Source organism: Mytilus californianus, unplaced genomic scaffold (genome assembly GCF_021869535.1).
Source record: "Mytilus californianus isolate M0D057914Y unplaced genomic scaffold, xbMytCali1.0.p SCAF_2, whole genome shotgun sequence".
Classification (NCBI taxonomy): Eukaryota; Metazoa; Mollusca; class Bivalvia; order Mytilida; family Mytilidae; genus Mytilus; species Mytilus californianus.
The window spans coordinates 11,748,684-11,772,887 of NW_026262668.1; the positions used below are offsets into that span (position 1 = coordinate 11,748,684).

Below are 24,204 nucleotides of genomic sequence, written 5' to 3' on the forward strand. Positions count from 1 at the left end.
CGTTGTGTTTATAGATATGAAAAGACAACTCATATTTTGTTATCGATGTTGATGTGTTTCCTTCTGCTTGTGTTGCATGCAGTTGTTCCATTTGTCTCTGTCCACACCAAACCGCTATTTCGTAAAACACATCATTGAAAAGAGTTCGAGTTTAAGTTCCATATATAATTTTAATTTGAAGTTCGAGTTATGCTTCGAGTTTGAGATAGAGTTCGAGCCAAATTTCAGAGTTAGAGTATGAGTTCGAGTTATGAATCGATTTATTTAATTTTAGTTCGTATTTCAATTAATTACAATCGCGGATACAGGACTTTCGAAATGGGATCGGAGGTGTCCGCAAAAATATACGACAGACAAAAATGAGAAAAGGGTACTAAAATCTTAAATACAAAACTTTTTGGACATACGAGGGATGTCCTATTCCCCTAGGAACGCTAGCTATCTTTCCATTTGTATTTGCATACAAATGGTGATAAACAATACTTCTAGTATAATTTTGTATGTAAAAAGTTTGTTTAAAGATTGTGCTACGTTAAACCATTGTGGTGACGTCAGCCTATTCATTTACCGTGGATTCTTTTTCTAGAATCAACGCTTCCTAAATTTGCAACTGAAATGGACTCACCAAATTATATTCAATTGTTTCCTTTGTGTAACTAATTTCATTAAGTTTGAATTGGCTAATTTACTGATTTCTGTTCACTAATGGAATTAATTTAAAAACTTACCTTTAATTTTTGTAATTTTTATATGCCTTCACTGGGAATCGAACCCTTCCTTGAAATCTGTTATGTGTGACTGACATCAACACATCGACGAAACCTCTCGGCTACCAATGGGTTACACTATAGATGTCTATTTTATATATTTAAATGAACATCGGTTCATCGGACACACAGGGCTTGTACCTTTATATAGACACAATAGGCAGTCGTATAGTATGAGTTGGTAGCCGCGAGGTTAGCATGGTTAAAATCAATGAGTTAAAGATAGGGATTTGTCGGTTTAGGTTCGAATCCCTGTATTCTCTCTGTTGTTCCAATTCTTAAGTTATCCTGTTTTTTTTTCTAATTTTGCATGTTATAGTGGATATTTTTGTAATAATAGCGAGTTTTACCGTTTTTGTAATTATTATTGGTTATTTCACATGTTTGAAACAAAAATGATTACATTCTATTTGTCAATTTTTGTTTTATAAATATAGTTTGATTTCATCTGTTTTACTACATAATTTTACAAAGGTTTGTTCGCAAATTCCTATGCGAGAAAATCGTGATGTGCCTAGAGTGCTAGAAAAATTTCGATATAGCATACTTATTATATATACTTTATATATGCTTTTTGGTCGGGTTGTTGTCTCTTTCATACGTTCCCCATTTCCATTTTCAATTTTATTAGAAATAATTTCGAATATTTTGTATAAACAGATAATATTCATATGCCTGGTAATTTAAAGATCTTTAAAGGTAGAAGTGTTATATTTGTATTGTGTTAACCAATTAATTGTGATCTGATATTTATCAATGCATCGTTGGACACGATAACATGGTTATTTAAACTCACTTACAATACCTTCTAATTAAGAAAAGGCTTTAATTTTGAAAAGAAATTAACACAATAGTTTAAGTTATAGATACAATGGATAAGCGTAGATTCATGAAAAACAAACCATTCGCCCTCCGGGCTCATGGTTTCTTTTTCAAGAATCCACGCTTATCCATTGTATCTATATAACTTAATCAATTGCAATTCATCAAAATAAAAGGTCAATACTCCTAGCTAGGGTAAAACATTCAAATGATAGATGGAATGATTTGTGTTAACAGTCCAGTGGCAACTATTACATTCATATTGAGACGAGAACATGTTTATGTGAAATGAATTTCCCTGCACCTTGCTTTGTACTAGATAGACACGATGAGACAGATCTAGGTGTTTAATACAAAAAAAAAATATTCTCCGTTCACTTTTTCACCCTACTTTTTTTCCCAGATCCCACATCCCCACTTGTTTTATCCCCTATCTCCCATATCCCCACTTGTGTACTATCAAATATCTTGAAATCATACTGTGTAAAAAAACACCCATCTAAACAAAAAATATCTGAAACAGACATCACGTTACATGACTTTTTCTTATTGAAAACATATGTTACGTTTGGAGGACGTCTTTTTCATTAAACAATCGGCATTTGTTTGGGAACCAACTGTGCTCCTTTTCTTACCGACTTGTTTTTTTATTCATATAAAGCAGACTTCATACAGGAGCTTTTCAAGAAGAATAAAAAGGGGCTAACATTATCCTTTTACTTACCGTACCGCTATAAAGATGATGTCCTCTCACTAAATAATTATAAGTTTGGTGACTGTGTTGAACGCATATATCCTATTGAACTTGGAATATAGGATATCACAGATACATTTTTAAGTCTGCCTCATATCTTTACTTACATCTAGGAGTTGACAATGCAGGTCGGTTAACAACAAATTTTTAAAACAAAAAGAATGTTTTCGTCCTCATAAAGGTGGACTGTCCATCTGTATGTAGCAACATTTCACCAGCGCCAGCATATAGAGTATATATCTCCCAATGGATACGATATTCCAGAGCTTGCTTTTCCTTGATAGAGTGTTCCTGTTAACAAGGTGGCTAAAGAACCAAGGGTTCCAAGTACAGTTGAAGTCATTCCTTCGAAAATTTGACAGACGCCGTCAAGAGTTGGTTGTCACTGATATGTTCCAATTATCGTAACCACAAATCCATCCTCTTTTCTCCGATTGTGCCATCACAGAATTAGACTTACCATCGAATTTTAACTTACCATAAGCAACATGTGGATCATGATCTGCTTACACTTCAAGAGCACCTGCTATCACCCCTCGGTTTGTTATGTGTAAGTGTTGTTCTGTGTAGTGTTTTATCAACTTGTTCGTCTTTTTTTTTGTTGGCCATAGCGTCGTCAAATTCTCATCAACTAGTGAATTTGATCGGTGTTTTTTCTGTATTTTCCACCCCTTTTTCTCACAATGTTTAATATACAAAACAAAAGCAATAATTACAACAAATCGACCACTTGCTGCTTTTTCATAACCAAACCCTAAACGCTAAAATAAAATAAAAATCACCGGCGTTAGTATTGGTAGTATAGCACAGAGGCGTTAAGCATATAAAGAGAGACGATGTGCGTATAGATTAATGAGTCAGCAAAAGAACGACACAAAAATCCGAACATCTAGAGGCGTACACATGTAAGGCCTATGACATAACCTGTATACTGTCCCAACAAACCCTCTTATTCATTTGATACGGCAACAACTTTCAACCCTCGCTTCGTTGCTTTAACCTTGGCAAATTTGATATAAACCATGCTAAATTTCTGGGCACTTAATTGAAACACGACAATGGCATATAAATTAACCATGGCAACCTTACTATGTTGCGTTAATATTCAACATCGCCTGACGGGGTGTTTAACGACCTTGGTTATCCACGTGGGTTTCGCACGATCGGAAAATGGATTAATAAAATTGTTGATATTTGTTAAAAGAAACCAATTACAATTATGGGAATTATCTCAAAAAGTCATGACTACATGTAGCTGCACAAAATCATGACAAATGCAGTGCACTAAACATTCCTGGGTATCAAAGCAGTACTCGCGCATCAATTTGTCTTTAGTTGAAAAACACTTTATATATAGAATTGCCAAAAATCTTTAAAAAAAATAGCATGCTATAACAGTTTGAATTACCATAGAAATATGTAAACGATTTCTATTTCTGTCGGTTAATAGCCTCCTTTATGGCAAGCCGTTTTACTATTTATTCTAACTTCAAGATATCCAATATAATATATAAGATATCTTATATAATCTAGTTTTTATAAAATATCTTATAAACTTCATAAGATATCAAATATACTTTATAAGATTATAAGATATCTTATAAATATTTTTTATATAAGATATCTTATAGATATTTTTTATATAAGATATATTATAGATATGTTTTATATAAGATATCTTATATAATTTATAAGATATCTCATATATTTTATAAGATATCTTATATAGTTTATAAGATATATCATACAGTTTATAAGATATCTCATATAATTTATAAGACATCTTAAATTATAAAGAAAATTATTTGAGATATCTTATAAATTATATGAGATATCTTATAAACTAGATCATGTCATCGCATACACCAACAGCGTACTCTAAAAGACCGGTTCATATACTCCTTCTTTTCAAGATCAACTAGGGAATGGAAAACTAGTGAAAAAAGCAAATGATCAGCTACAGTAGAAGAGTTCAAGGTCAGCCTTACCATCCTGCCTGAGGCCTTGACAGGAGCTTCAAGCATCTAGAACTCCATAGATCCCAGATGTACATAGTTTTAATTTGTAATTAAATATTGTAAATAGCTACTGCTGGATTTGGTAATGGAGGAGGAAAGGCCTCATGTTTAAACGAACAAGAGTCATTATACGCTCAAGAGGAGTCCGACTCTGTATTGAAAGAAGAAGAAACTGCATGTATAAAATATCTTATAAACTATATGAGATTTCTTATAAAGTTTATTAGATATCTTGAAGTTAGAATAAATACTAAAACGACTTGCCATTCTCCTTCAACAAATTGAAAATTCTGCTATAAGATTTTTTTTATTTTCTGACAAGTTCTGTTTGCAGGAGAAGACCTCATGGAAATAACTATATACAAGTGAATTTTAAACGATTGAAATAGAGTTTCATTTTTTTTTTCAACTGGTATACGTCCGGAAACTTTATATTGCTCGTTCATTTTGCTATATAAAGTCGTTTTTCATCATACAAATGTTATAATCAGTTTAAAACTGTTCAGTGAAATTTATTACTATGAAGACTAAATATAAGTGTTGTGCATTTTTGTGTAATATATAATCACCATATGTTTTAAATTCGGCAAATAATTTGACACAAAAGTCTCAAGCCCCAAAGGGATAAAGATTTATCAATACAAATTAAATTAAGTAATAATAAGTAATAATTAGAAAATTAAATTAGCGTCTGACGGTGTACACGTAAATTGCTCCTCCAGGCTGTGACACTTCCATGTGAATCGGATTTACTGGTGAGTTCAAAAAAATTTGATTGGATAACAAGTAGTGTCAACTCATATACTTGTCGATAGCATTTATAACAGTTTTTTTCACTCATTCTGCACGAACTACACCTGTATAAAGTCCGTTATGCGGGTCTGGATCTAACTTACGTGTACAATATCAGACAAGAAGCTACAGTATGACTGAAATGTTTAGAAAATGTCTATTGCTAGTGTCCTGTTTTATTAGTATCCAAACTTCGACTGCTGTTAATTATTCAGGTAAATGATCATAATTTTACAATGTTCTTTGAATTATTCACAGCGAATTATTTTTATTAGTACAAAACAGTACAGCTGATAATGGAAGCAGGAAAATGAAAAAGTCGAGTCTTTCCATGAGTATCACATTGATATTAACGCCTCGTTGACCATTTGGGGGCAAAAACGTCCATTTCCGTTCGCTTCTACCGAAAAACATTTCAAGATAATTTCAATTAAGACATTAGTTCTAATGTTCATCATAACAATTGGACAAAAATGGTTGTGTTAACACCCCGATTATTACTCTGTCCAGTGGTAGATTCGGGATTGCCTAAAAAGACATGTTTTTTCACGATATATATAAATTTTGGCATAAAATCGTCCAAAAAATATGGCGCCTCGCTTCGCTAATATCTTCAATTATCGAGAATTAAGCCCCCTTACCTACATATATAAAAGGTAAATGCATTTTGTGTTTCAGAATTTGAGATTAATTTTTTATCACTGCAAAGATGCTTAGCTAGAATAAACAAACACTTAAATCTTATTTGATGCTGTCCATTCAGTTACACTGACTTATAAGGGGATTTTCTACCCAAGGACTAGACTGCCTTAGCTGTATTTGGCAAAACCTTTCGGAGTTTTTTGGTCCTCAATGCTCTTCAACTTAGAAGATTATTTGTCGTTTTTTAGAATTTTTGATTCGAGCGTCACTGATGAGCCTTTTGTAGACGAAACGCGCGGCTGACGCGCAAAACTTTAATCCTGGTATCTATGATTAGTTTATCTATATTGTTCTTCTGTTGTCCATATCAATCAATACAAAACAATACAACTTATTGGGAGAGGAGGTATCTCAAAGATTTTCTCCATCTTGGTTTTACACCATCTGCATGAACAAATAAATGTCTTATAAAAATCCTGGAAGGGGTAACCATTTGAAACACAAATGTTTTTATTTATATATATATTTGTAGGAGCTGCTTTGAGTTCATTTTCATGTTTTAACGTATATTTTGTTTAAGATCGAAAGTTAATCTTGTTTGCAAACACTTCATTGTTATACCGACAGCAGAGTCTCCCCTAAAAATGGCCAAATCAAAACTGATACGTTTGATTACGACTATAAGAAAGAAAACATTAGGGATTTGTCTTTCTTTTTTAATTTTTTTTTAAATTTCAACAACAGAAAATAGGTAAAAAATCTGATTTTTTTTTAGCTTTAAAACAATGTTTTGGTATGTCTTAAATTTCATAGAATACAAGTTCCTTAATGCTAAACCGTTGAATAAAACATTTTGATCGTTAACTCCAAATAAAGTCACGTTGATGGTGCCTGTCCTTTGTTGTTAGTTGAACACTGCTCCAGAAAGGCGCCTCGGACGCACCGAATTTATAAAGTGTTATATTCATATTGTAACCTATACAGGATTTTAAAGCCATGCATCAAACGGGGTCGAGTACTATGGCGATAAAATAGACAGAAACTCCCGAGCATTAGAGATCCGACTGTATAAAAAAAATATGTATTCACAGATTTTTGCGTGTTTGTGAAAATAATATGTTGTATTGTATTGATACAACTCTCCACCGAAGACCAATTGACGTGAGAAGTTAGCAACGATAGGTCACCATCCTTCAACAATGAACAGAAACCACACCGCTTATTTATATCACCATTTTGGCATATTAAGCTTTATCCAACAGTTTAAGATAATGTCGTCACCATTTTTTGTTTCGTCTTCAGTAGCTTCTATCGTGAGCGAGATTAATGCGTTGAAAAATTAGGTTCACGACATCATAATATGAGATGAGAACTAAACGCATATTTGGAAGTTTTCAAATAGGTATTACTTGTAATTGTTTTTCAGTATAGATTTCTTTTATAAACCCCATGTATCTAGGATTTTACTTTGTTTTAATCCAAGATTTAACCTTGAAAGATCTATTCATCAAAAAGGTCTTCAATGACCTTAAAATTATCTATCATTTACATGCCCTAGCAACATTGCATGAAAAACCAATGGTTCGGCAGATTTTGCATCTTATTCACCTACATTTAATGTTTTAACTGCTTTTGGGTTTGATGGTTGTAAAACAGCTCATTTTGTTTCTTTTTAGTGTCTACTTCCGAAGAACCATGTCAACTTACATTTGAAGACGTGAAAAATGGAACGAAGAAAATGAATAGAATCGACAATGTCCTGTACATTACAATCAGGTTGACAAATTCATCACATATCCCGGATTCATTGGGTCAGAAAAGCGATTTATTCCACGCACGTGAATGGATACGTGTGTCGGGAACACACGGAAAGGGAATTCTTCAACTAAGACCAAATTACAAGATTATGTCTCTTAATCTGCTGAGCTATAATACACATCATATAGAACTAAGATTACAAACTATTTCACAGGGTTGTATGGAACAGTTTAATGTTTCAGAATACGAGTTATTTCTACGCAATTTTTTACTTAATCATACGAAAGAAGACGACGAAATATGTAATGTCCACGTTGGAAATAATTCTGGTTACGCCGAATTTTATCACGAATGTTGCCGTTATGATCAACAAAAGGAGATGAAGTGTTACCGAGTGGAAAAGAACAAATGGATGGCAGCTATAGACTACTGTACTTACATAGTTATCGTCCTTGTTTTCTTATACTGTCCATATATAATTCCGTCCTCTTTCTATAATCCGGATTTAGCGGAAAAGACGTATGAACATAGTCCAGACGAACAGTTTACATTTACAGTAAAGAAAACGACAGCTAAACGGTGGAACCAAAATGGCGGAAAAAATAATAGTCCTCAAAGTGAATATATCGAAACATCTGATCGTACGAATACACCCGTGTCATTTCAGATGTTTCGAAAAATGAAAAGTTTTAAGAAAACATTACGTAGTCTTGATAATGACAAAGTTTACAACATCAAAGTCTCAAAGATACAGTTCAGAGTCGCCTCTGATGAACTGGTGTCTGCAAATGATGTGCCGACCGGATTCTTTAAAGCATGTTATGATGCAATAATACAGTGTGGGTTGAGGGGTCAAAAGGAAATGAAAAATTGCTGCTATGCGAACATTTTCGGCTCTTTTCAACCTGTTTATCCGTGGTACAAATGCTGGCGATCGTTCATGGGTATCCTTTTATCACTCGCTGTTTGCACACCATGGATAATACGGGTATCCTTGTTTTATGGATACGAAAATAGCATACGTGAAGCAAGACAAGTAGCGGCCGAATCTAGAAACCTTAAGGTAGAGTTGGAGAACAATTTAGCATATTATGTAACTCCGTTCCATGTCTTTTTCATTGTATGCTATGTTCTTGTACTGGGTGTTTATTTTTTATTGGGAGTTTTAAGTATGGTATTGTTCAGGAATATTAAAACACTGGTCCAGGAGATGGTACAAAGCTGTCTGGTAGATATGTTTGACGATTCAAGACGTAAAGTTTTACGTTGGTCATTGGTGGTTATGTCGAAACCCTTGACAAAATGTGGAATTTTCGGCCTGCTGTTTGGAATATTTTACTGGGTTCTAATTGTCCCAGTAGTGGCATTAGTATTTGCTTATTACTTATTCCCGACTGTTTATTTGTCAGTATCGTTTATATCTTTATTTGTGAACATTTCCACACACTTTGATTTCAAATGTGAAGCATTGCGAAAAAGATTCTGGAGAATGAATAAATGTATTGGAGATCCGTTCAGCTTTGAAATGCTTAAACCACAAGAAACAAGCGAGGACGACGAAACCAAGCTCAACTCAAACCACAAGAAGAATGTGAATGATTATTGTAATTTGAAGTTATTGAAGATAGGTTTGGCTATTACCTTGCTTATAATGGTGATATCATTTTTTATATTAAGCATTGAATGTATTATTTTTCTTATTGAGGTAGCTGTGTATACTATGATTGGACTGATTTTAAATTCTTCCCATGCCATGCAGTATATTTCAACATTATCTCTAGCCTGGTTGTATTACAATAAGTGTTTTGGCGGAATAAGTAAAATCTTTCTGAGATACAACAAGGCCGTACATGCCATTTTATATAAGGAAAACAAGAAACAGGTGGATAGAGTGGCACGAGAACACTGTAAGGACCAGAAAAACACCGCATTTAAGGCTATTTATGGAAGCGTACTAAAATCTGGGGATGGGCATGACGTTGAACAATTCCAGCGTGACAAGAAAACTGAAATAAGAACGGACTTCGGAATGCCAAAACTGAAAACAAACAAGATAATATTACTTTTAGACCAGTATGATAAACAATATATTACCAAGAAATTTTTCTTCGAAATTTGTAAAATTAGGACTGATGGTCCTGGACCTCTTGCTGATCATATCTTAAAGGCAGTGAGACGATTTCTTACCATTGGAATATTCTTGGTGTTCGTAACGATTGTAGTTTTAGCATTTGGTGAATCGTACAGTATATCTTTCCCAAATCAGCTGTTAGCTACACTTGCCGGTGGAGTTGTACCATTGATTTTAATCAAAGCAAATGTTCTGTTCTCAGAACCGGAAGAAGTTGACGAAAAAGAATTTGTCAAAAAGTATTTTTACGATGAAGATAAGTCTTCTTACAGTGGAGACACTAGTCTAGAAGGTGCCCATGTAACGAGGCTTGATTATTTTAAGAAAAGTTTTCATAAAGTTATAGAAAACGATGAAAAGTGGTGGAATATACAGGACTTGGAAGTCAAACAGGAAGTTAATGCATTAGAATGCATCGAAGAAATAAATGAAACAGAAATTGACTTGATAGTTTTGGAAAACTGCAAAACTGGTCAAAAGAAAATAGAAAAAAGTGAAGAACATCTCTTAAATGAAAATAAAATAGAGATATCTGAAAACAATGAAAAGGACAACCTTGCCAGTGGGTTACATGTGAATGATGTTTGTGTAAACATGAAAGGATTGTGATCACAGTGAATTCGTTCAGTTTTTGATATCATTTTTTTAACATTTAACTTTTAACATATATTTTATAGTTGATGGACAATTCTAACCAGTTACTTTTATAACTTTTACACAATTTACATACACTATATTTTTTTAAAAAGAAAATTTGCATACTCCGTGCACAGATATCATCTCACCATAGTTAAATTTTATCATTTTTTTCTTACAATTTTTAAACATGTGAAATAAAAACAATGTGTATTTTATTATTTTCTGTTTAATCATTCTATTCATTGTTTTAGTTTTGGCCATTGATTTTAGTATTGTGCAATAGAAATGATGAATTTAATATAAAATAAAGAGATGTGGTTTGATTGCCAATGAGACAATTATCCAACAGTGTCCAAAATGAAGCAGATTTAAGCAACTGTAGGTCACACTACGACCTTTATCAATGAGATTAACCCCATATCGTATAGTCAGCCATGAAAGGCTCCGACATGACAAACTGTGAAATAATTCAAACAGAAAAAACCAACGGCCTGATTTATTACAAAACAATAAAAGAAAAACAAATATAACGGACAGCAACCAACGACAACCATTGAATTACAGTCTCCTGACTTGGGACAGTGGTGGGATTAAACATGTTTGTGAGTGCTTAACTCTCCCATAACCTGGAATAAAGAACAAACTATAAAAATCTGCAAAAATTTAAGATAAAGACAAAGGATACAAAATGGCGATCTAAGCCGAGAGTACTCGCAGTTACTGAAAGCTTGTCCAAAGCCATTAACAACTAATATAAAAATCATATTCTCCCAAACTTAAGATTCAACAATACCACTCGTAAAAATTGCATTTTATGCGGCACGGAATGCGTATTTGTATTCTTCTGAATTTTCTATATGTAATATTTTCATCTTAGAACTTTCTATTGTGTGAAATTGCTGGAGTCGCGTCATCATTTGAGTAATTTTTTGGAGAAGTGTACAAGTCGCTCTATTATCATGCAAGTCTTCAGATGATTCTTAAATCATGGTGAAATATTAACACCAAAACTATAGCATGATATTATCTCAACCTTTCTCTTTGTTTTAGAATTCAAACAAATGAACCATATCAATTCCTCAACCTTTATTCCGGTCGACCCCTAATGCAGGACTGACCTATTTTATTAATTCTTTATTTGTACTCGTCCTGAACATGCATGAAATATTTGCCACTAGACGTAAAGCAAACAACAATTAATCAATCAATTTACTTCCAAAAATAATATAGAACTACTATAAAATCAATCGTTGTGACCTTATGATTGAGAAAGAAAAAATCCGGACATTCAAAGGACGAAAAAATGACAATAAAACAGAATACAGTGAGAAATATGTATATTCATGTCATTGTATTCCTTGTAGGCTGTCTTCTTGACACTCTTTGACATATTCCCCATTTCCATTCTCAATTCTATTTACTTAAAATCTCCTTTCAATAGCTCATCTGAACAAATTGATATCGTGAGCTTTAGTACCCTACTGGCGAAGTCCAGAGGGACTATAGGTTTGCATTCCAATCGCCTGTCAATCTATCAGGCCGTCCTTCGTCTGTTCGACACTCTTCGGAATTTTTCAGTAATGTTTCAGTCTTTAACTTTATTTAGAATTTGAGACTCTTGCAATTTCCTACATGTAAAGTTTATGTGAAAAACGTAGTAAACATTATCTTGGAGATTTCAACATAAATCCAATCATGATCAACATTTCAGCGAGTGCACTCTTGTTTCAAGGAATGAAACTAAATGTTAGTCCATCTGACCATGAAGGATCATAATAGCTATTGAAATCACTTGGTGTCCATCGTCCCTCGTAAACGTCTTTTCCGATTGATTTATTGACCACTTTTAACGTCCACTGGCAATCCATTCTCTTTCGAAACTACTTAACCAATTTAAACCAAACTTGATACGAATAATCTAAAGTGTCTTTTTCATTGAACGTTTTATTTAAGAATTATATTTCGGTGGCATCAACAAATACGCCTCCATGTCTAAAAGAAAATATAATGGATAATGCCAGTAATTGTGTTATTCATTGTATCTTGAAAATCATAATATCTGAAGGGTTTGAAATGTCCTAGTGAGGAAGTCGAAATGTTCCAACTTTCAATTTGCACCAATTTTGTCACACGACTACTTATAACAATACATGTAATTGCCCTTAAATGACGATTGTTTAACTGATGATAGCAATTTGTCTTTCATCTTGACCATTACAATACATAGATAGAATCAGAAATGATCTCCAATATAAGATTGACAAAATTGCAAATATGATAAGCTATCCATTAACTCCTTATAAGAGTATAGACCATTAAATAATGATTTTGGCTCTTTAAAAAGAGTTATAACCCTTTAATGACGATTTTATATTGACGATTTTTGATAAGTTATTATCCTTATATGACGATTTTTGATGAGTTATAATCCTTATATGACGATTTTTGATGAGTTATTACCCTTAAATGACGATTTTTTATGAGTTATTACCCTTATATGACGATTTTTGATGAGTTATTATCCTTATATGACGATTTTTTACGGTATGAGCTCCAATCATCATTTAACACACGTCGATCATCTTTTTCCGCACCAGGGAGATTTTTATCATATCTGGAGTTGCTCTTAGAAAATGTTTACAAATAAAATAGAATCATTTTGGCATTTCTGACAAGAATTTGATGCCACTGGCCTTAAATCGTTAACAAAATTGATATAATAAATTTCAATTTAATCTTTTTGTGTCCATTACAAAATCTATTAGATCGTTCTGATTTGAATCAGATTTGTTTTCGTCCTGAACATGACGTAATGGTTTAGTTTGGATATGCCAAGTAAGTGAACATTTCTAGATTTGCTCAAGTAAGTTAGAACTAAAAAAATGTACTAAATTCAAAGACCTCTGTTTATTGCAAACTAAATTCTGAAATTGAATTAGAAGACTATAACTAATATAAAATAATAAGATGTGGTAGACAATGAGACAACTTTCCACCAAAGACCATATGACATATATATATATATATATATATGTTAGCAACTATAGGTCTCCGTACGGCCTTCAACAACGAGGAAAACCCGTACCACATAGCAAGCTATAAAAGTCCCCGACATTACAAAACAAAACTCGAATAAAATAACCAATGGCCTGATATATGTACAAAACAAAAAAATAAAACAATTTGAAAACAGCAACAAACGACATCCAATGAATAACAGGCACTTGACTTGGTACTTGGTACAATCAGGCACATACAGGATGTGGGTTAAACATGTTTGCAGGTGCCTCTCCCTAACCTGGGACAGGGGTGTAACATCACAACAAAATAAAAACCTTTAAAAATCAGTTAAGGGATTGATTCACCAATATGAAGTATATACATTAATTTCGAAAAAAAACTATAAAGTGATCAATAACTTACAAAGTGTCGTATAATGATCACAATTTGAAATCGAATTAACGGTAGGTCGATATAAAAAAAATTCCCAAACTGTTTAAGGATTTATACAATGAATTTCACTTTTTCCTTTGTGGTCAATCCAGTTTAAACGGCTTCTTTCATCGTCGAGGCTAACAATTATCGTAATTCCTGTCAAAGATATAATGTCCAGTGTTGTTGACTACATAAAACTGTCTTCATAATTGAAAAAGCGAGGTCCACATTGTTCAATATATAATGATTGCCATGATGTACGTTTTTGTCATATTGTATGTTTTGTTTTGTATTGCAAAATGGTGCGGAGGATACAAAGGGGACATTCAAAACTTTAAAGTCGCGAGAAACTGACAACGCAATGGCTGACGACGAAAAGAGAAACAAGTTAACAAAACACTACATAAAAAACTAAAAACTAAGCAACAAGAACCCCACCAAAAACTGTGGGTGATCTCATGTGCAGTGTAAGCTTAACCTGCTACACTTGTGTTCCTCGTGGTAAGTACAAATAAGGTGATGAGTTTCATGGGGTGATGTCAAAGTTATGTTTTATTTTTTTTTTCCGTCCAGTTATCAATAGGTATTTTGATAGTCTGGCGCAGAGACAAACACACAAAAACAAGAAATTAGGAATTTTAAGGGAACAATTAAACGTTAGTCATATGAATAAAAGAAGGAAATGTGTTATGCATGATTGCCAATGAGACAACTATCCACCAAAGTTCATATAGTTGGATGTAAGTAATTATAGGCAGCCGTACGGCCTTCAACAATGAGAAAAACTCATATCGTACTGTCGTCTACAAAAGGCCCCGACATGAAAAATATGAAACAATTCAATTCAGAAAACTAAAGGCCTACTTTTTAACAAAACAATTCACGAAAAACAAATATGACAGACATGAACCAAGATTAGTTAAGGTTCATGTGTCAACGTATATTTGTTCCGCCTAACAGAAGTTCCACTGAAAACTTTATGATAAACAATGTCATAATATCTGTTCCTGTTGGAAAAAATATTCTATACCATTTATTCCGTTAGGAACATTTACTGTAATATTTATTCCATAGCATGCGATAAGTATAATTCAAATATATTTTATGTTTTGAAAATTAAAAACTTAACATGATTTTGCAGTGCACTTTTTTTCATTCCCCCAGAAGGTGCCAAAATAAAACTAAGTTGTGAAAGAAGTTTGAGAACTACCCCACAGGTAATAATTGAAGTGAACTGTATTGATTGACATGGACAATAGATGGACAATAGGTACCTGACAATAATTGGTGATTACAACTGTGTACCTGAGTGGACCATATCAAGTGAAACTCGACTGTTTGTTAATTTTATCATCTTCTGCAGAGACGAAAAAAAGTGCACTGCAAAATCCAGTTAAGTTTTAAAATTTCTAAAACATACAATGCATTTGAATTTTATTTATCTAGGGCATGCTATGCCTTAAATCTTTTCCGGATGAACTGGTTTATCTGCACTCATAGTAAATTTTGAGGTGAAAACGCAGCCATTTTAGCCAAAGGGTCCACATGAACCTTAATGGTGGATTTTTTTTATGCATTTTTGTCTTTCTATATGTTCTTTTGTCTTCTCACAGTGACTGTAACGGAGCATGTACAATGCATGTAATATTATCTGCATTACCTTACTGGTTTCTATGAACTATTAATAAATAACATGTTATTATATATTTGTAAGAGCGAACAATGTATAAATGTTACCTGGCTCCCATGCATGGATATAATCGAGCACACACAAGCGGTGACCTTGACACAAGAAATTGTCAAATTAGATAGTACTCTAAGCGGACGGTTGAACACACGGGCAGGGTATGTAGCCACGATGGAGTCAGTTCTTACCGTTTTCTTCTTGGTTGTTGTGGTAGCCCCTGTTGTAGAAAATTCACACGGTAAGTTTAAATCTGACAAACTTTAGGATTTATTTTTTGATTATTTAATTATTTAGCAAATATTCCAACAATAAATATCTTAAAAATAAAAAATGGTCACGCCTTTTGAACTAGCTGTTTGCAAAATCAGGCAAAAACGGAAGTTACAGCTTAGATATGTTGGTATAGGAGTCGCCAAGCTGATCTATACTGTCTTAAATTTCTTTCTCAAACAGTGAATAGTGGACGTAGCCCCAAGAAGGTGTTGTAAGTAAAGTAACACAGATGACATTGATTATTTGTGTCTCATTGATGTATACCCACAAATCGGGCCTTCTAGTCATACAAAACATAGTCGTATACTCTTATTTCTTTTCACACACTCTTTATCAGGTTGTGAAATATCCTCATTAATGGGTACTATCCGCATTAATGGGTATTATACCCAAATCGGGTATCAATTTACTGTGATAAACAATCAATTTGTTTTTGTTTCATCATGATAGCTGCCATGGCGAACATATTCATATAAATAGCAAAATTTTCCCCTTCAAGACCATAGTTAAAATGAGAAAAGAATACAAATATAATGGCCTCCAAAAATCCTATACTTTTTGAAGACTGTTACGTGATTAGAAAGAAAATTAAGTGTTGTTACTCTCTCAACAAAAATATGGAATTTGGATAGCTATACTGGAGATTTTGGAGTAAGATTTTGGCAATTGTGAATATTATACTTTTCAAGCTTATTGTCTGAATTTCGGAGATCTGGAACCCATATTAGAAGTTTTTTGATAACATAGAAACTATTAATTTCACTGAGACCCGTCCTGCATACCCTGGGGGATAAACAGTATATATACTGAAAACTTGAATGAAAATGGACTTTGGGCCCATAGTAAAATCAGCTGTTTATAGTAAATTTGACCTCTTCTCTTATAAGAACAACCAATCATATCAAAAGAATGTCAATGAGCGATACGTCGATGTTCATTAAAGAGAGCTGAAGAATCGTTGACGCTTCCAATAATGTAAATCTCAACACAGGCGCATTGCTAAACATGATTTTGGAAATAGTTACGGGTATCGACTCTACAATGAGACGAATGGAAGCAAGTATGGAGAAGCGCCGTGATGATTTGAAACAAAATTTCTTAGCGGTCTCAGCTAGAGTAAGAACATTAGAAAACCAGACGAGCGATTTTAACAAAAAGCTGTCAGACTGCGAGACTAGCTGCCAAGGTGTTAGTAATCTTTTTGATCAGGTAAATGGACAAGTAAAAACTAACATACGTAATATAAACAATCATGATATAAGAATTAAGAAACTTGAAGAGAACACTATCGGTCAACCGATTGTTCCACCAGTCATAGAATCAAAGGAAATCGAGTCACTATATATAAAGGCAGCCATTCTTGACTTGCAATGCAGGTAAATGAAGAACAATCTAATCTTCACGGGCTTGCACAGAGTTCCGGTGAAGATACTGAAGAGCTCTTGCGTTGTTTTTTATGCAATGAGCTGGGGATCGACTACAGGATCAAATTCGGCAATGTCCATCGATTCAGAACAAAAGGGGACAACAGAAGAGCACCAATAGTTGCAAGATTCCTATATCATCGCGATCTTGAATTTGTATTAGGAAATGCTACCAGACTTAAAGGTGAACCGTATGGAATACGGGAACAATTTCCTCATGAAATTGAACAAAAGCGGAAGGACCTTTATCCTGTGTTAAAACAGGCCAAACAGCAAAATAGGCAAGCCTCTCTTGTGCGTGATAGGCTATATATAGACCATCAGCTCTACATTCCTGACACGGTATTAGAGGATTCTAGTACAGAGCATACCGGTTCTTCGTCAACAAACCATGACACGACCCCAAAAGGGTCTTATTCTAGTCCACCGCACGCAAATGCTCCACCGAATTATGGCAGATAGGGGAATGGTGCAAGAGGACAACCTAAAAAGAAATCGAACAGTAATGGAACTGTGAATAAGGAATATAAATTTAACAACGGTAGTTTAAATATTTGTTTCTTAAATGTTTGTGGACTTAAGAAAAGACTATTGTCTCCCGATTTCATTGACATTTTGCTTGAGCATGTCTGTATTTTTGTTGAAACGATGTTAACTGGCTTAGATAATTTAAACTAACCAGACGATTATATTTATGTCACAAAAAATAGACAAAAATTAAAAAAAGCATCAGGTGGAATAGTAGTTATTTATAGAAAGAGTTTAGAAAAAAAGTTGAAATTTTATGATACTGAGAGTCAATTTGATTTATGGTTTCAAATTTCGAAATCACTTATATCACTTAATTCAGAAGTAATTTTTGGCTGTGTTTATATGTACCACCTGAAAATTCTAAGTATTCTACTATAGAAGCTTTTGAAGAATTGAAAAATGAATTGAATATCCTAACAAACACTGAAAAAAGTTATGTTGCCCTAGTTGACGATTTTAACTCAAAAACTGCGTCTTTACATGATTATATTATACCTGATGAGTCAGTTGTTAGTATGTTTGATTTAGATTATAGAGTATTTATATGATTTTGAGAATCTGACTCAAAACAAAATCTCCTTGCAAAGAGTGTCTCAGTGTACATGTAGACCTAATAAGTATGGTCATAGACTGCTAGAGTTGTGCAGAAAAAAAAATAATTTGTATATTGCTAATTCAAGAGTTGGATCAGCTTAAGACATTGGGGAGAAAACATGTAACGATTCAAGAGTTGTTGATTATTTAATTATTTCATCAGCGCTCTTCCCTCTGATTTTTTATTTTGAAATTGCTGACTTTATACCGTTATATTCTGATTTTCATTCATTTATACCTTTCAGACCAGGCCACATTTAGTAACTCAGATTCAATTGTTACCGACAATAGCAGTGATAAAATTTTCGTCAGGTGGAAAAGTGAACAGAAATCTGAATACGTTGATTGAATTCTCAAAGACCCCGAAGGTATTCTGGCCACTGTTATGAATAAACTGGACGGATTGTCCATAAATAATGATGCAACTCAAAATGATATAAACAATAAAGTTTTAGATATCAGCAAAAATTTTTTGAACGCGGCGGCAGAAACGTTTGGGAAAATTAAAAAACATAAAAAAATTTACAAACATGAAGACTCAAAACCTTGGTTGAATAGAAAATGCTCGATGAGTAGAAAAAAATTTCATAAAGCTCGAAAGAGATATAGTTTTTGAAAAATGTTGAAAACAGACGCAAAATGAGACAAGCTAGTAAAGAACATAAAATAACATTTAATAATGCTTTTGCAAACTATCAACAGAGGGCTGCCGAAGAGTTGCGTAATATTTCTAAACAGGATACAAAAGCTCTATAGAAAATCCTTAATAATCTAAATAGTAGTAAAAAAAAAAGATAACAATGACGATATATTTCTAAAAGCGTTATATGATCATTTTAAAATCCTAAATGAAAATGTCGAGCTCGCAAATGACTTCGAACAAGATTTTGACTTTGATACTAAATCCGACGATGTTGAGTTATTTTTAAATAGTCCAGTAACCGAAGAAGAAATTAAAAATTTAGGTGGTTTCGAATTTAAAAAACGACAAAGCTTCGGGTAGTGATGAAATTTTAAATGAATATATATAGAATACAATTAACGATTAAATGCAAATTTACGTTAAGCTATTCAATTTAATTTTAGATACTGGAATTGTTCCAGACAGTTGGTCTAATGGAATCATGATTACTATATTTAAAAATAAAGGATCAAGATCCGATCCCGAAATGTACAGAGGAATCACATTAAATTCATGCTTAGTAAAACTTATTCTGCTATGTTGAATCACAGGTTAAATAATTATGCAGATCACGTAGACCTGATTTCAAAGTCACAAGCAGGTTTTCTTAGAGGATTCCCTGCTATTGATAATATATTTGTATTGTATTCTTTAATTACCATTTATTTTTCATTTGGTAAGAAGCTACTTTGCACTTTTATAGACTTTAAAAGCGCTTTTGACACTGTATCAGTGGCGTAGCTTGACCATTGTTAAGTGTACGCCCGAACCTCCGCGAACCAACGGTTCTAGGGCAGGGAACCTCTTGGTAGTGGGTTCGAGGGACGTTATCGAGAAAAAGATACAATCATGCTTTAGAGTCTATATTTTAGTTTTATGTTCAATTCATTTATTGTGTTTATGTGGAATATAATGATCATTGATCTTCGGGAAAATGTCCAAAAACCAGTTACTGTAAAATATATCAATGTTGACTATTTTTTTCCTATTCATATGCGCAAATTCCGTTAATGAATACATAAGAAATAGTTAATTATCATAGATTGTCAGGTATAATATGAAAATTCAAAAGGGATTCGTGGAACCCTGTATCTGGCTTGGGACTGCTGCTGTCCGTTTTAAAGTGTAATGTTGACTGTAAAAAGAATACTTTTATCATGCAGTCAAATACAGGATTTTAGAAAAAAATCAAACATTTTTTATTTAGATGCTTTTTCTTGATCTTGATCATGCCAATTAGATTATTTACAAGTTTCATACTAACAATCTATGAAGGTGTACACATTTCATTATGTAAAAAAACAAAACCCAGACCGTTTGTTAATTGCAAAAAGTCAATAAAATACTTTCAAAATAAAAACAAAAAACAAAAAAAAAAACAAATACATGTACTTTCCAAATTTTGCTTCTGACATTATCTCCTTATCAGTAAAATGCTTCTGAAAAAGTTTCATTCAATTCGATGAAGGTTTTGACAAAGTAGTTGATGGGTAACAAACTTTAACATTAGACTGTTACTATACTTTTTAACAATAAAGCAACAAAATACGGTAAAAAGTAGAAATATATTTCCATTATGCTCTGGATACTGACTTTTAGTATAAAAAAGCTTGTGTCCTATTTCCGTAAAATTCCATGAAGGTTTGAAAAGTTATTGATGTCTGAAAAACATTAACCTACTTTAAGACTGTGTCCAAATATCAACTGTAAAAAAAATCCGTTCATTTATCAGTTAAATAAAAATATATTTTAAAAATGTGGCTACTGTCTTTAAATTGATCATAAAAAGCTACTGTCCAAATTTCGTAAAATTCCTGGAAGTTTTGACAATGTTTTTAATGTTTTAAAACAAACTTTAACCACAGACTGAACCTAAATGTTGATGATGCGGATGGAATCTAGAATCGCTTAGACTCGTTTCGCAACATGAATGACGCATGCTCGACAAAAATGGAAACCGCATATTGTACCTCAACATATAATAAATTGCTTTTAACAATAGGATACGAAGTGGAATTCACAGTAGATTCAGACTATAACTGACAATAAACAAATACATAACATACCATTTGATTAAAAGTAAATTTTGTCACTTTTATCTCCAATTACAAGCCATTAAAGAAAGAAGTACAAGGTGTACGTGCTTTTCACCAGTTCTTTAAATTTATTTAGATTAAATTATTTTTATCTTCTAAATTCATGTGTACGCCCGGGCGTTTTGACGTAAACGAAGCTACGCGCCTGTGTATGGAGATCGGGATTGTGGCAACATATGCAAAAATCAAACATTAAAGGTAAAACATTAAAGTGATCTATAATATGTATCAAAATATAAAAACATGTGTCAAGAAAGGAAACGATTATCCCGAATTTTTCATATCTCACACAGGAGTCTAACAATGTGAAAATGTATCACCTTTTTTATTTTCTTTGTTCCTAAATGATTTAGAAAATTATTTTGTTGAAAATAATATAGAAAGTCTAGGTAATATTTCAAATCTGTGCTTGGAATCTTTACAAATGTATGTTAAATTGTTTATTATACTGTACGCAGATGATACTGCGCTATTGTCTGAAAGTGCAGAAGGATTACAAAAAACCTTGTATGTTTTGAAGAATACTGTAAAAAATGGAAACTATAGATTAACACAAACAAAACTAAAGCAGTGATTTTTAGTAAGAAGAAAGTAAAAAGAAATCAGAATTTTATGATATATGGAAAAAGCATTGAAATAGTTGATTCTTACTGCTACCTTGGTGTACTTTTCAATTACAACGGTAGCTTTTGTACTGCACGAAAAAAACTTCTTGATCAGGCACAGAAGTCTTTGTATGCTCTGTACCAAAAACATAAAAATATATGTATTCCCGTCGATTTGCAACTAAAACGTTTTGACTCATTAGTTAGTCCTGTATTATTATATGCTTCAGAGGTATGGGGATTTGAAAGTAAAGATAGCATTGAGAAAATACACCTTCAATTTTGAATACACATTTTGAAATTAAGAAGCAGTACACCAAATCATATGGTGTATGGGGAACTCGGAAGATTCCCTTTGGAAACTATTGTTAAACGAAAAAATGGTGTTGTTTTGGAATAGTTTACTATTAGAGAACAACAAGTTAATCTTCTGTTATGTATAAATTAATGCTAAAATTACAATTTCAATATCCCACAAAATTTAAATGGATTACGTACGTTAAATTCATATTTGACGAAAATGGAATTAGTTTTATTTGCCAAGATCAACTTCCATCGGATAAACTGGGTTTAAAGAACATAATGCTGCTTTTTGTTATAGAACAATATTAGAAATATGATGCTAGACATTTGAATTTAGTTGTTATTTTGTTAAATACGCATTTTATCAGAAACACCAACGGCCAAAATTTTAGGAAAGCCAATAATGTATGAATACATTAAAAACTTTAATACCATAAAATAAACAAACATTAATAAAGTTAAAATTTTCCGATGTTGATTCATTTTTTGAGTTCATTGATCAAAACACAAAAAAAAACCGGTGCATTACATATGCGCGGATTTGCATTACATTTACTTGAAAAGAATGTTACATTTGCGCGGATTTAGAAAAAAAAACATTTTGAGCCATTGCCCAATCTTAATCTTGATCTTTGTACTCTTTGCTATATATATATATATATATATATCTTTATTTCTCAATAAACCATTTACATTGGAATGGTACAGAGAACACATAATATTAATAACAAATCAACATGTATGAGAGAGATGTCAGCCCGGATCACACAACCCTTTATTAACAATTTTGATAAATTTGCAGAGTTTCGAAAGTATCGATTTTCTTTTGCAGGACATAAGATTACTAAATTTAAGTGTATTTGGACGTTTTGAAAATTTTTCTTGAATAAATAAATTTCCTGCATGACATAATGTAATGAAATTCGTCACCAATTTCATTCGAGTCGCATAATGTGCAGATTCGTTTTTCACGTTGGATATTTTGCCATCTTCCTTGTTCAATAGGTAGCTTTTGATTTGTTGTCCTGAACTTGCAGAGTTCTACTATTTCGTTGGTTTCTAAAATATCAAAATAACTTTCGAATTCGAGTTTTTGTTTAAATAGCCGGTAACAAAGTGATTTTGACGAGTTTTCCATTTCACTATGCCAATTTTGTTCATATTGATCTTTCATACTTTGAACAACTGTGTTTACCAACCATCCCTTGTTAATAAAAGTGCTCAAACCAAACAAATGAATGGATCTTGCGCCATCAGGCTTGGCCTAAATGAAACCGACACAAACATGTTTAACCCTGCCAAATTCTTTAGATGTGCCTGTCCCAAGTCAGGAGCCAGTAGTTCAGTGGTTGTCGTTAGTTCATGTCTATCATATTTGGTTTTCGTAAATTGTTTTGTTATAAATTAGGCCGTTAGTTTTCTCAATTGAATTGTTCATACTTTTCATCTCGAGGCCTTTTATAGCCGACTATACGGTATGGGATTTTCTCATTGTTAAACGACGTACGGTTGCCTATAATTGCTTACATCCACTTCATTTTAACTTTGATGGATAGTTGTCTCATTGGCAATCATATCACATCTCCTTATTTTTATATACAACAGCACTGTAGTTTCATGAAATTTAAGTAAAAAAGCATTGTGCATGGCTATCTCAAAATCGATATGCACAATGGTAGGTTTTAATTCACAATTTTGGTCAGTGCATACTGCTAAAATATGCTCTATAGTAACATAACATTTTTTATATGTCTGTCCCAAGTCAGGAGCCTGTAGTTCAGTGGTTGTTGTTGGTTCATGTCTTTCATAATTTGTTTTTCGTAAATTGATTTGTTATAAATTAGGCCGTTATAGTTTTTTTTCAATTGAATTGATTCATATTTTTCATGTCGGGGCCTTTTATAGCCGACTATACGGTATGGGTTCTTCTCATTGTTGATATATATTTGATTACATGTTATTAACTAGGAACATGTTTTCTGATCTTGAAGTTTCAATGGTCATATGAGCAACTACAGCATGGAAATCCTCTATCGATTTGGGGAGCGTAGGGTGCCCGAGTTTTCTGTATTTCTCTGTAAATAGCCATCGGCGTGTTGAAGTTCGCTACAAATCCGTTTTAGTGGTCTTGCTACAATGTCGTCAGTTGCTAGCCTTTTATACCACTTGTAGGATTTGTTGTCCCTCGATTTCTTTTGCAAATAGCTTCATGGTTATGTTAAGTTGTCCCAGATATAACGGTGGTAGAATG

General features: G+C 33.0%; 1 protein-coding gene across 1 annotated transcript in view; it reads left to right on the forward strand.

The window, feature by feature from the left end:
• The first annotated feature begins 15,575 nt into the window (after positions 1–15,575).
• Positions 15,576–24,204, forward strand: part of LOC127729230 (very low-density lipoprotein receptor-like) — a 62,321-nt gene continuing 53,692 nt past the window's right edge. The window contains exon 1 of the mRNA XM_052236963.1: positions 15,576–15,683. Coding sequence (XP_052092923.1) covers positions 15,617–15,683 — 67 coding nt within the window. The 5' untranslated portion in view covers positions 15,576–15,616. The remainder of the gene's footprint in view (positions 15,684–24,204) is intronic.